Here is a 13,907-nt window from a genome sequence, read left to right on the forward strand (position 1 = left end):
CCCCAACCTTTTCGCACATGTTTAAGCAGCTAAACAGAAAATAAGTGAGTAAATAAATCTCAGTTAGAGAGGTTAGTATTAAACAGTGAGTCCTGAGCCGCGTCTCTGAGAAGCGCGCAGGCAGCGCGCGCGCTTTGGCTGATCCTCGCCCGCTTTGACTGCGTGTTGGTAAAAGACCAAGAGAAAATCCAAGTCTAACACAAACGCAGCCTCAAAGCCCCGCGCCAGAAAAGATCCGATCGCTTTTTAAAAGGGATTTTTAACAATATCTTAGGGAGGCCAAACCATCTTTTTGTGGCGCGGTAACCTACACGACGGCCGCGTGAACCTGAACAGATTTTACTTTGATCATGGTATTTTGTAGACACACATTTTGGCTGACTAGCCGTGAAATTCATTTAATTATCATGTAATTGCCCCCCGATGCGTAAATAAAATGGGGGCAGTTGAGCTGAGGCTAGTGTACAGCGCTGACAACGCGGAACCGCCGCGGAGATTCCGGCTCCTACTTCACTCAGACTTCAGCCAGACTTCAGCCAGACTTCACTCACGCGCTTACATTTACACACTTTATAAAACATTTCTACCCAAATTAGACTTAAAACGCTCACACACTCAAACGAGGCCCGGCGGATCTGCTGATGACCTCATCCTCTTAAACGTAAAAGCTGATGAAGACATCAAGCACGCGCTTCAACGCCCCTGACCGTCAAAGTACGACGTGCAAAAAAATCATATTCATAATTTAAAAAGCTTTAATAAAGTGACACATTTAATAGGCGAGTCTGCTGTCTCTCTCTCGGATGGTGCGTTATTCTGCGCAGTTGCAAATAAGAAAGCAAACCGTTTGATCCCATCCCAGTACTTTATATGACTATGTTTTATTTAAAGCTGAACATTTCAGGGCGTTCGGGCAGCGGTAACTGTAGAGTAAATATACCTGAAAAAACGACAGAGCAGAAACAGAAACATCTCCCCGCGCGCCGTGGCTGATTTTTGTCTTTTCTAAATGATGTTTTGTTAGTGGTCAGCATCAGCCACAGCCGTGTCAGCTAGCAGGTTCAGGGCAGTGTGTGTGCCGGACCGCAGGAGCCACAACCTCTCCGCTGAACCCATTTACCTTCTAACTAACTAGAGATGATCACACTGGGCTGTGCGGCTCTAATAACGAGCCTGGTGCGGGAAGCGGCTCTTACACTCAGCTTTAATGTGCAGCAGTGTGAGAGTGCAGGACGGAGCTGCTTCTGCTGAAGGTGATAAAGATGATAAAGGTGCTTTACTGGTTTTCTGTGTTCTTAACGAATCAGCCAGTCAGTCTGAACAGGTCAGAGAGTTTTACAGCAGCGCGGAAACGGAGACAGAAACGAGTCGAACCTGAAACCACTGAAGAAGAGCTCGAGGACTTTTACAGTCATATATCTGTAGAATTATAACAGTATAAACCGTTATTTTAATATGTGCAAACTGCTAACCACATTATTCTGATAGTCAGCTTCTGTAAATTTACACGAAGACCACCCGCGTGTTTTATAGGACACTGCGTGGTTTAGAAACATTAGACTAGGGTCTCTGTTAGACTAGAGTCAATAATGAAATGTGTGAATGATTATTATTATTATTATTATTATTATTATTATAGTACATAAATAAACTTAGAGATACATTGATGTACTATAATAATAACAATAATAATAATAATAATAATAATAATAATAATAATAATAAAACATCAACATACCTGTAATTTAATTTGAATCATGGGTATTTCCCATATTTTAAATAAATAAATAACCAACAACAACAATATTTATAATAACATTGTCATTGTTGTCATCATTATTATAAGTAGTAGTATTTTATACATATTGTTTTAAAAAAATTTTTGAACGTGGGCAGTATGGTCATTTAATTACACATTCATTGGCTTATGATTATTGTTAATATTAATATTATTATTATTAGCAGCAACAACAGCAGCAGTATATATATTATATATAATATATAGTACATATATTAATGGTATTTTAAACATGGGCAACACGGTCATTTCATCACAGGTTTATTGATGTATTATTGTTATTATTACAATCACTGTTACTGTTAATGACTTATTATTCTTATTGTTATTATTATTGTTATTATTATTATTATTATTATTATTATTATTATTATTATTGAGGGCATATTTAGGTCCTCATTCTCCATCTGACTGGATGCTGATATTCCTCTAAAACCTTCAGTTGTATATGGTCACTTCTCCTCTGTCCTCCACAGAGCAGCGCAACGGGCTTTATTAATGAGGAACATATGTTAGCAGCGGGCAGTGTCCAGCCCGGAGGCTTCACCAGCGCCTTGTTTTCCAACTTATGTGGCATTTCTCGTTACCCCATCAAAAGCTCTGGCGCTTTCTTCGGCCTTATGGACAAAAATGTGTTGAACAATGCGCAGGGTCCTTTACTTCAAAAGCGGCCATGAGCGGCCTCGCAGTGGACCTTTCTTCCCCGGCCTTTCATTCCGAGTTTAGAAAGCCACTACAGGGCCAAGGCGCTCCTAATACCTTTTGATGGGGATTGAATTAATTATCTCCAATAACACAATTGTGCTTGGCCAACGAAAAGAGCAAAGCATTAGCCCTCCAGAATCACACACTCACACACACACACACACACGAAAGAAAGGAGCTTTCAAAGGCCGAGGAGAAGAGGGAGAGATCTCTATCCGAAATCAGCTTTAGAAGCAGCTGGTTTTCCATTAAAAATGATACGGGAGAAGTTTATTAGGGCTTTACCCCCCCCCCCCCCCCAATATGCATCAGTCATGTCAGGTTGGTGGTCTCCGAGCTCCCCTACTCGAGCTCTGTGTTTTCTGTCTTCATTAGCTCCTCTGAAAAAGCTCTGAAAGTGCCAGTTGGAGTTGTTTTATGGACGCGGCGGGGTCTCGCTCTTTAAACGCCGCGCGCTCTGTGCGCGTCTAAAAATATACATCTAATCTGAACTGCGCGCGCTCTTAAACAGACGTGCTACAATCGACACATTCTGTCTCAGCCTGGACACTTCAGCGCGTTCACTTAGATTCTGTGTTACGTCAGAAAACAACGACACAAAAAGTGATAAACAGACAACACAAGTGTGTTACTAATCACACCACGTCACTCTTTAGACTGTGAGAACCAATTTCATCAAACGCACTGGGCTGTGATGGAGGACGCAGGGCATCACTCTGTCTTCAGTGTTTTAATTCAGAGTAATGGCTGATAGTGGACTATTAGCAGTCTGCAGTGTCCGACTGAAAAGAGAAGGAGGTGGGGTAAAGAGAGAGAGAGAGAGAGAGAGAGAGAGAGAGAGAGAGAGAGGCTTGACATATTTGGTGTCGTTATAGCAACGGGATCAGTCACGCTTTTCTCTGAGGGTCATTCAGCAGAGGCTGTCGAAACACGGTTTTAATTAAAGCGTATAAAAAGTTGTTTTGTAGTCCGCTCATCGTGCTCCCGATTTTAGGGAGGATAATCGGGATTTTGCCTTTTGTTACGGCCCAGCAAACACAGGCTGCGGGCCTCCACACGGACACAGCACCGCCTCCAACAACTGCAGCCGCATCAGCAGCGCTCGTCTCAGCGCTCACCGTCCACTCAGAAACACCATTTCTCTTCAGACAACAGCCGAGAAGCTTGACGGTCTGGTGGCAGAGGGGGCTCGGTGAGGGAGGTGCGGGACCCCCGAGCCGCGCCATGTCCGCGGTATGCAAGCAGTGGAGGGGGGACCTGCGCGCTTGTCCTGGCGCTGGGACTGATTAGAGGGGAGGGCAAGTGAGCAGCACGACCCGCCTTCAGCTGCCCCTCCTATCTTTATTCAACCACTCCAGGGCAACGCAGCATCGTCCGCGGCTCTGAGTACATAATCGATCACGCTGAAGAACACCAGCGAGCGCTACAGTGCCCACCTCACATGAGGCAGTGCAAGAGAGAGAGAGAGTGTGTGAGTGTGTGTGTGGTTGGAGCTTCTGCTAGGCCACGCAAAGCATGTGAGGATCAGAGTGGGCGTAGAGACCTTAGCAAAAGTTGGCTCATTTCTCAGGGTGCTGAATTATCAGTAGGCCAACGGGTCTAAAAGCAGGACAAGGCAGGAGAAATTTCCCAAATTTCATAACAGCATTTGGGGAATTGTAAATGTCCAAACCTTTCAAAGACAAACAACTGTCATGACAACTGTTCAAAACGCAGTAAAAACCCATTTTTAAAATTTACATACTAAAATGTGTAGAATACAAAGTTACACATGTTAAACAAAAATTATACTACTTATCACAAACAGCTTTGCCTACAAACCGAAGGCTAAAGATGAATTAAACCAAACAATATTTCACATCAGTTAAAACTGTCAACAAAACAATTAATGTATAAAATCCATTCAGCTAATACTAAATCAGTACACCTTAACACTACTGCTCTCTGAAAATACAAGGGCAGTAAATCCATTATCATATTCTAAGATAACAACCAGCCAAAAAACCTCCTTGCTGGCATGAGAAGGACATAAAATACCAGTAGACTCTGTTTAAGTTTGTCAACTAATACACATACAATTTGAACAATAAAGAATGAATTTTAATAGGTATTGCTTTGTATTTACAAATTAAACATTCAAGAATTATTTTAATTTACTCAGGTATAAGATCACTGAGAGACCCCGATTTTTGGATCAACATCACTGTCCCTTTATTTGTTAATATATACATCATATGTATCATCATTACAATAGATACATCTGAAATTATTCTGTAAACCATTTACAGCAACATCAAAGGCCAGCTTGATAATGACATATCTGAAGAGGACATCTCAAAATGACAGGTTATCCTAGTGTAAGACCCATTAAATCTTACTGTCCCTGGTTCTCTCTCACTTATACAGAACACTCTGCTCAAACACTTAAAAAGAAAGATTTAACACTTTGGGTAATGTGGTGGTTACAACAGTATCAGTCAGTGACTGCAGCAATGAGACGCAAGTGGTTAAACATTTACGATGGAGCCTGGTTGGGAATGAGTGCAGGGCTGAGGGTGAGAGAGCGAGCGGCACTTCCAGCCTGTGTTTGCCCAGGCCAGGCTTCGGCTGTTTGCTCAGAGTTAAATGCAGCAGCCTGGTCACCAGATGTGTCCGTCTGGTCACCCACCGGCCAGTCAGATCACAGTACGGACACTGCCTGTGCCCACTTTCTTCCTCAATACTTCCACCAACCGTTCCAGCCTAGAGAGAGAGAGAGAGAGAGAGAGAGAGAGAGAGAGAGAGAGAGAGAGAGAGAGAGAGAGAGAGAGAGAGAGAGAGAGAGAGAGAGAGAGAGAGGGAAACTATCTTTCAGATTAGATCCTAAAATATCCATCACTGTATTCATTTCTCTCTTTTGGCAGACTGTTTTGTGCAGTAGAGAAACCTGCGCTTATGAGTGTGCAGAAAGGCAAGGAGCTCAGAGCTGCATAAAGGAAGAACACATGTAGAATGACGGTGTATTCAAAACATCAGAATTTATACCAGAAACTCATTCTAGATACTGAAAAAGTATTTTCTCAGCAATGCTACTTCAGAAAATAAACGTACGTGATGATTTTAAAACAATACCATTTTGGGTGGCAAAAAAACAAAACACATTACTGTGACAGAAATGTGTGAAAAGCAAACATCTTTAAACTTCTAGAGGCCTATTGGAAAAAGAGCTAAAATATAACTTCTCCCAGTGAGTCCCACTTTTCCAAAGGTCAGGCTTTTTTCAATGTTTGTGTTTTTTTTTTTTTTTTTTTAAACAAAATTTGTTTAATATTTAAAAAATTTTTTCCAGGGCAGCTGTTATGTACAGTGGTACTGAAAAAGTCTGGACACCCCTGGTCAAACTACCACAATGTTTTGTTGAATTTCTGCAAAATTTATATTTATTTGCTGAACAAATAAAAAAAAATGTTGGCTGTGGAAAAGTCATAGATAACAGGCACATTTTCTATTTTTCCCCCAATATGTTAAACTCAGCAAATAAATAGAAATCGTGCACTAAAATATGTAGAACCTGCCATATTTAAGCATGTTGCCTGCACAGGATGTGTCAACTTGTTCTCATAAAACAAAACATGCCATTTGACCAGGGGTGATCAAAGTTATTTGCATACACTTGTACGCCACGTTACAAAACTGTTTCCGTGAAGAATGAAGAATGAGGAAAATGGAAACTGCAAACCAATTAACTTAATTCTAGAAAGTATTCCATTCATTTGTCATTTGACTATTTTAATATTCATTACAAACAACAGGCGAAAGGCGATTCAAAAACCTACGAGGAAAATCTATAAAACGATTTTCTATTAAAGCAAACCTACTGCGTTTTTGCTGCATTCTGCCATTACAACAGCCCTATCAGCACTAGAAACAGTGAGACCAAACAACACCGAGTCTCCTCATAGCACCCTAATGAAACGAGCTGTGGTTGGGCATTGTCTAGCCAGGCTGCTCTTGCTTATCAGAGAGCATATGGGAGTGGTCTGACCCAAGCCTTGTTTCCTCAGCAGCCTCCACCTGTTTCCCTGCGCTAGGAGATTTGAGTACGACTGCTTGGCCATATGTATTTCACACAGACTGAGGCACTCCGTGAACATACACGCCACTAGTACGCGTGTGTGTATATACACAGACAAACAAATGTGGCCGAGAGATGCATCACATCAGTCTGAGTCTGCGTGAGGGACAACAGGGATAAAACACTGACTAATATTTATGAAAGGTCACTGTTGCTCAATGCAGGCGCCATGCATACATGCCCATTTATTTAGCAAAAGTCAAACCCTACATTTATTTAATGTTCAGTTAAAATGGCTGTTAAATACAAGTAATTAATTTTTCAGGAGATATTTCTGAGATTAATATAAGATAATCCACTTGCATAAATAAGGAGAAATTAGAAAATTAAAGAAATGATTCAAAGATATTGAGGAAATAGGACTCAGAACAACTGGAAGACCTGGTAGACCACCTAACTGTCACCATCAGTTAAACTGTACTTAAAGTTTTTATCTTTGAGAGAGATGACAAAGTCAAGCGCCATTCTTGCCTCCGATCTGAGAAAATCCATGGGTGTTTCTGTGTATCGCAATGCTAAAGGGTTAAGAAGTAGTTACTGAGGAAAGGAAACAGACAAATAAGTTAAAATATTGCACTAATTTTGGACTTTTTGAACTGAACCACTGAGTCTTCTCTGTAATTTTCCCTTTTTTTCGTTGTTGCAAAATAACTAATAAGTACCTAATGGCTGATTTGATTGGAAATTAAATAAATTTCACATTTTTACACACTGTACATTTCCTCACTTCCACACACATGCCTCAATAAACAACCTTTTCACCACTGGTGCACAATTTTAGCATTTTAAATATATCTGTTAGTCTCTAATTTGTTTGCCCAATTAGAAGGACCACGCTTCTGCAGCAGGATATCCAAGGTGTGCTGGTGTGCTGCTGGGGATTTGGGAAACAATGTTTGCAGAGAGTAGCCAGTAAACCCAAACATACACGCCAGGGAAGATCCGGCAAAAACATAAATCCTGATTAAGAATTCACAGAGTCGTAAAACCAACAATTACAGCTCAAAAAAGACAGAATAAACAGCGGCCTCGCATAAATTTCAAAACAGCATCGGTTTTTCTATAGCACATGGAAACACCAGTGTTCCTGTGGAAATGTTATCACTTCAACTGAATAGCAAATCGGTTACAGTGTTACAGTTACAGAGTGATGGAGTGCTGCAGGAGGACAGTGTGATCAGTGGCAGAGTGAGTAAAGATGTAGCAACAACAGGCCAGCATGGAGGGTCAGCACCAGCTGTGCCAGACAGAGACAGGCCCACACGGCAGCCTGTAAGCCCGAGGCCTGATGGGAAGCACAAGCCGCAGCCCGTTTGTGGGCCGGCCGGCTGATGAAAAGGGCCTTTGTGTGCTTCTCATGGCCAAGTTTGATTCAGTGGGTCATTAGACTTTCAGCTCAGCCCCTCCATCAATGGGGGCTGTACCCCAGCACTCAGGTGCCACATTCTGGGCCTGCTCAAGGCTTCCTCCTCCCAGCATTACGTGCAGCAGGAGCCAAGACCCCCTCAGCTTCAGCCTTGCATTCTTCTCACTGCTGTGTGACGAAGCCCACGTCAGAGCAGCTTCCCACTCCCGCCCGAAGTCCAGTGACCGCTGAGTATCCATCTGAGTGTCAGCTAGCATTCAGGTGTGAGCAGTTCATATTCCCTTGCCCTGTCCCACCGTCTGCACTGCACACTGATGCTGCTTCTGTCTGTCTCTGCTCTCTGCTTCCCCTTTCAAAAAAAAACCCTTCACCTCCACCCTACAACAGTCCTCTTCTCAGCACTGCCACAGCCGATCCCCCACCCTCAGGCCCCTTCTCTGGCAAACAAACTGTGGTTGAAAAGGTCCTGAGTGTGGCCACTACACAGCGCCTGGCAGAGAGAAGGCTTAAGCCTTGACGCTGGCGCTGATTCAGGCTTCAGGGAAATAAATAACATGACGATTCTCAGAACGTGAGGAACTCACTTGTTTCTACTTCCAGTAAAATGGCACGGCACAGTGGTGAGATAGATGTTCCCTTCACAGCAGTAACTGTGCTTCACACATAGCTGAACTTTGAACTGTGGAGATGGCTGGGTCATGCCTCTAAATCAGTACATACACGCAAACAGGCATGTGGCTCAGACAGACAAACAGAGACAGACAGACACACACAAAATGGACACAACATTGTAAATGTAAAAAAAAAAAAAAACTCCTGTTCAGACTTTACAGTATATAATTTAATCATATGTACAGTATTATGTAAAAGCGAGAAGCCATCATTTATTTATTAATTTCCATTTAAATGGACAATAAGTGTATGTTATTCATTTTTCAACATCAGGAAATAAGCCATAAACATACATGTAGCAGAAGATTACAGAGAAGCCTCAACAACTAAATACAAAATGTTCAGAATTTAGTGTGTCCACCCTTTGCCTATTTTACAGCTTTCGTTCCTTACAGGACACTTGCTTCCAAAAAAATCTGTAGAGACTTTTTTCCACACCTCAAATTCAATCTTCCCAGTTTGAAATCTTTCTTTACTCACTAATGGCTTCTTGATAGCTATACATCTTTTCGGACCCATAGTACGGATGGACAGAAACACCTGTGGATTTTTTCAGATCTGAAGTAAGAGAGGAGCTTGATGTTCTCCTCTCTTTCAAAGATGTTTTAAGTGCTGCTTATCTGATGGTTACATTACTGCTGGTCCACAAGGTCTTGTACAGTTGTTAGCAGTCTCATTTTTCCATAGCTTTTAATCATTTTTCTGACCATCAGTTTTGAAAATATTTCCTCAAAAAATTCTCAAAATATCTTGGGAAAAAAGTTGTCCTTAACAGCTCTTTTATCTGGAAATTAATTAAATGGTCTCTGACTTCTGCAAAGTACTGTATAATACGTGCTGTTATCTATGATGAGTGTGGAGCACAAGAAACACAAAGTTATTTCTTTTCAACATTAGTGAGGGTAACAGTACACGTTACAGTTCGTCCCAATCCAGTGTGGTGTTAAATCATACGAACAAATATGTACCAGCAATATGCAACTTAAAAACTCAATGCTTTTAACCACGCATTTCAGATACTGAAAAATGAGCATGACAATGAGTTCACTCTGAAAATGGGACACTGAGGGTGGGCAGGGCAGAGTGCATTAAGGGGTCTAAAGTCCCACATTAGTGAACATAGTCTCTGTGATGTTGCCACAAAAAAAGAACCATTTCAGGACCACCCCCTTTAAACACAATGGTAAAGTTCCCTCTTTTTCAGACTTCTCATGCTGGTGGTGGGTGTTGGGGGTTCTCTCAGGGTTTTGAGCACCCCCTCAGCTTTGCATCCCCACCCCCTGGTTGGTTAATTCATCGTGTAAATAGATCAGCAGGCCGAGCCATGTTTGCTTTGCGTGGGGAGCCCCGGTGTGAGGGAGAGAAGTGAGAAAGAGAGAGAGCGAGGGACACATCATAGGACAAGCTCCCAGAAGCTAGCTGGAAGCCAGAGCTGTAGAACAAGTCTACAGGTACAACAGGCAAGGTAAAGTCCAGAAGTAAGTAAATAGTAAGGAAGTACAAAAATTAAAGAACAAGATTTATCATTTGAATGCACCTTTTTTTTTTTTCAACAGTACAAAGACTACTGAAAAACTCAACTGCTGCTTCAGAGAGAATCTACTTTAGTATAATTAAATCTTCTCCATCTTAGCAGAATTACAAAAAACTCTAAATCTATGCATTGTGTTTCATGTTTACTGGCCAATGGATTTCAGATTAATTTACACAATTTAACTATTAAGAGCGCAAATCGCTAAAACCTTTTCTGAGACCATTTCATGACGTTACTCCACAGTGAGGTGATTACAAGAGCACACTTCCATAGTCAACTGCTTGGTTTAGTGACGGCTGTACTTACTTCTGCACTTTTGCAGTGGCCTCACTCTCAGATTCCTGGGTCAGGCGCAGCTGGGTCTGCGTACTCTGGAGCTCAGAGGTCACCTGCTGCAGACGATTCAGCAGGGTTTGGTTCGGGGCTGCAGGGCTGTCCTTTTCATAGGTAGAAGAGAGGAACCTGGAAGGCTCCTTCCTGCTAAACTCGTGCCTTGGTTGTGCACTAAGAGGAAAAAAGAGCATTAAAAAGCACCAAACTGGTAAAGATGGATGGATGGATGGATGGATGGATGGATGGATGGATGGATGGATGCTTTATTGATCTGAAGGAAATTTATCAGCCAGTAGCAGACACACAACACTATACAGTGACCGTAAATGGGTGTAGACATATAACAAGAATAAAATCAACCACATCCTACCTACAGGCATATATACAAATAGAAAAAAGGCAGATAGAGGACAGGCAGATAGAGTCAGATAATCTATTCTAGATTAGATTTTCTGATAGGAGCTAATTGCTATAGTATAGTAGGGTTTTGTAGAATGAATTTTTAAAGCAATTGATGCAGCAATCCAGGAATTGTGTTTTTGTTGAATTTCTCTTTATATACCAATTTATAATATATTTTTGAAATATAGAAATTGGAACTAGACCCCTCGATCTGCATTACATAATGCAGTAAAATAAATAAAAGGCAAACATTTTAGCCCAGTATAGCAGCATCACCTAAACACTCTGCTCTTCTGAAGAACAATAAGTTGTCAAATTTGAAATATTGATCAAATCTAAACCTCAATCCAATGTAGATTTTTTTAAAGCAAATTAAAACTGAGCACATTTTTAGCCTAATGACCTGTGTGTATCATTACACTCCAGGCAGACAGTCAGATTTTATTACATTACAACCACAGCAATGAGGATTCAACTGATATCATCAGTGGAGAAGGAGCAGAGCGAGTAAACCGGCTGGAAAATAAAAATAAATAAATAAATAATTTTAAAATCTGTCAAAGCACAAGCATATTTGACTAACAGTGTGCCAACAGGTGTGCCCTGCCCCTTGTTTCACTGCACAAGGAGAGAAAAACCAATGGCCAAGTTCCTTACACAAACACACAACTTGACCCATACAGTGAGAGCATGCTCCCAGTTTACCTGCAGGTGAGATATGGTAACTCTATATCAACACCCTGTGCCAACAGACACATCTAATATTGAAATGGAATGTCAGTACATGAGACAATATCTGGGGGTAATAATGCAGCAGAATGCCAGTGGAATACATTACAGTTCAGCATGCTCCACAGCGCTGCATTAGACTCACACAACCAGCTTTCAGTGAGATATGAGGAAAAATACAGAAGAATTCAGAAGAGAACATTAACAACAACAACATCAAAAAAATTAAACCCAAATCACATTACTTCATTAAAAATAAAAATACACATACTGAGAAATATATGTAGGTGTCCTTTGTGCTTGGAAAGGAACCAATAAAGGCCTCCAGCACAGCTTAAAAAAACCTTTGAACCCATTACTTGCTAGAGTCATGGCCAAAAAACAGAATGATTTGTGAAAACCCAATCAATAAAACTTTAGTAAGGACTGTGATGAATGTAATATTTCAAGTTTCTCAGAACATAAGGGAGTAAACTGTGTACGAAATGACACCAATAGCATGCTGCCTCCAGGTTAAGGGTCTGAACAGCATCTTTTATGACATGATATTAATAACCACAAAACCTAACCTTATTAGTCTGGTACACAATACCCCAAATGATGGGCCACAATCAGACAACAATGATAACTAAACCTCTCTTCTCTCCCGCTGCTACAGAGGAGGGCTTTTACTGACAGAATAAGCTAGATTGATTGCCACTGGTCTTTGTCTTTTAGCCCAATCATTGTGTGTGTTTTTGTCTTAATGTCATATTACTCATTCTGTCCTGTTGTCCTTCTAATTAGTTTCAGGGTGGCTTTCATGTCATGCATCTCCTTTGCCTTTTTTTTTTTTTTTTTTTTTTTTTAAGAAAGAGGCAATCAATTCTGATGTGATATTGATAGTCAAGGAAGTGATGTAAAGTTGTGTGCTTTGTTTAATTAAATGCAAACATATTGGGTACGAAGGTCCAATGACAGTGACAAACAAGGGCAGAGGAGCAATGCCTTACTATGGATTATCTTGACACACAAAAACCACCAGTCATTCCCCTCTCCATCTCAAACCACTTTATGAGCGTTTTATGAGAAGCCACTAAAAGTAATTAAACAAATAAAGCTTAAATGTTCCCAAGCCTGTTTGGTTTAATAGTGGGAAACTCTAAGTGAGCAACACTGGCTGCTTACAGAAGACTGACCAGACATTTTTGTAAGTGACCATGACCTGGAACATCTACTTGCATTACATTCAACTTTAAAAAGTCTTGTTTCCTGAATTTTTCAGATACCCAACAAATAGGACTTCTGTTATGTAACATGAAACAAAAGCTCTGTGATGAGTTCCTCAATAACATGAAATGCAAACATCCACGTTTCCTTGCACACTGCACTTCAATTACGCTGGGAGGAAATGTAGGCAGACTGGCCCAATTTACTCCTGTTTTGTTCTTATCTTTAATGTCATATTGTGTGCCCGCTACAGCTGCCTAAGGTTTAATGTCTGCATGTTGCTCTAGTTTCTGGAAGGCCGAGCAGACATCAGGTCTGAACACTCTGTAAAACATTAACCAGAATCATAAGATAACTAATCACAGAGGCTGGATCCCAATGAACCTGCCTCTCTACCTGAGTAGGGGAGTTAAACATTAACGCTACCAAGGCATGCTATCAAAGAGGATATGTAAAATAGCCTTTCAACAGAGACGGACCTGCGGCAACAAAATACAGAGAAGCCAGTGCAGGTAGAGAGAGAGAACTGCCTCTTTAATGCCAGGTATCCACAGCAACCTACACCGGGCAGAAAGCAACAAGCAACCACACCCCACCTTCAGCCCCTCCTCATCAGCAATACATCACTCCACCATGTTGATTGAGCTTTGATAAAGGCGTTTTCTCAAGCGCACATTTGTAACCCAAACTTGTCACAAACGCCTCTACTATTTGTGCTCCACCTGCTAATAAAATTTAAGGGCCGTTGGTTTTGGGTTGGGGGAAGGCAGAGACACTGCTGTGCGTTTTGAATTAGTTTCCTGATATTTTTCTCCTCAGTGGTGCTCGCTTGCTGAGAAGCATTGCAGACTATCCACAAAATGTATTTTGCAGCACAGAATGTCAAGCAAAACAAATCCAGAGGTGCGCAAGGCTACGTCAATGTATGGTCTGACTACACCTTGTTACACGTACATAAAATCAGTCAATTCTTCCACAACTAACCACCAAAGACAGTCAGGCCTACCAGGTCGATATGTAATTATTAACACTGTGTAATAAGTAT

General features: G+C 41.3%; 1 protein-coding gene across 5 annotated transcripts in view; it reads right to left on the minus strand.

The window, feature by feature from the left end:
- Positions 1–4,689: 4,689 nt before the first annotated feature.
- mipol1 (mirror-image polydactyly 1) overlaps positions 4,690–13,907 on the minus strand; it is a 59,129-nt gene continuing 49,911 nt past the window's right edge. For all 5 annotated transcript variants that reach the window (XM_037542241.1, XM_037542242.1, XM_017699818.2 and 2 more), the window contains 2 exons: positions 10,496–10,693; positions 4,690–5,245 (listed from right to left, as the gene is read on the minus strand). In XM_037542241.1, the coding sequence (XP_037398138.1) occupies positions 5,179–5,245; positions 10,496–10,693 (265 nt within the window). In that variant the 3' untranslated portion in view covers positions 4,690–5,178. The remainder of the gene's footprint in view (positions 5,246–10,495; positions 10,694–13,907) is intronic.

Source organism: Pygocentrus nattereri, chromosome 10, assembly GCF_015220715.1.
Source record: "Pygocentrus nattereri isolate fPygNat1 chromosome 10, fPygNat1.pri, whole genome shotgun sequence".
NCBI lineage: Eukaryota > Metazoa > Chordata > Actinopteri > Characiformes > Serrasalmidae > Pygocentrus > Pygocentrus nattereri.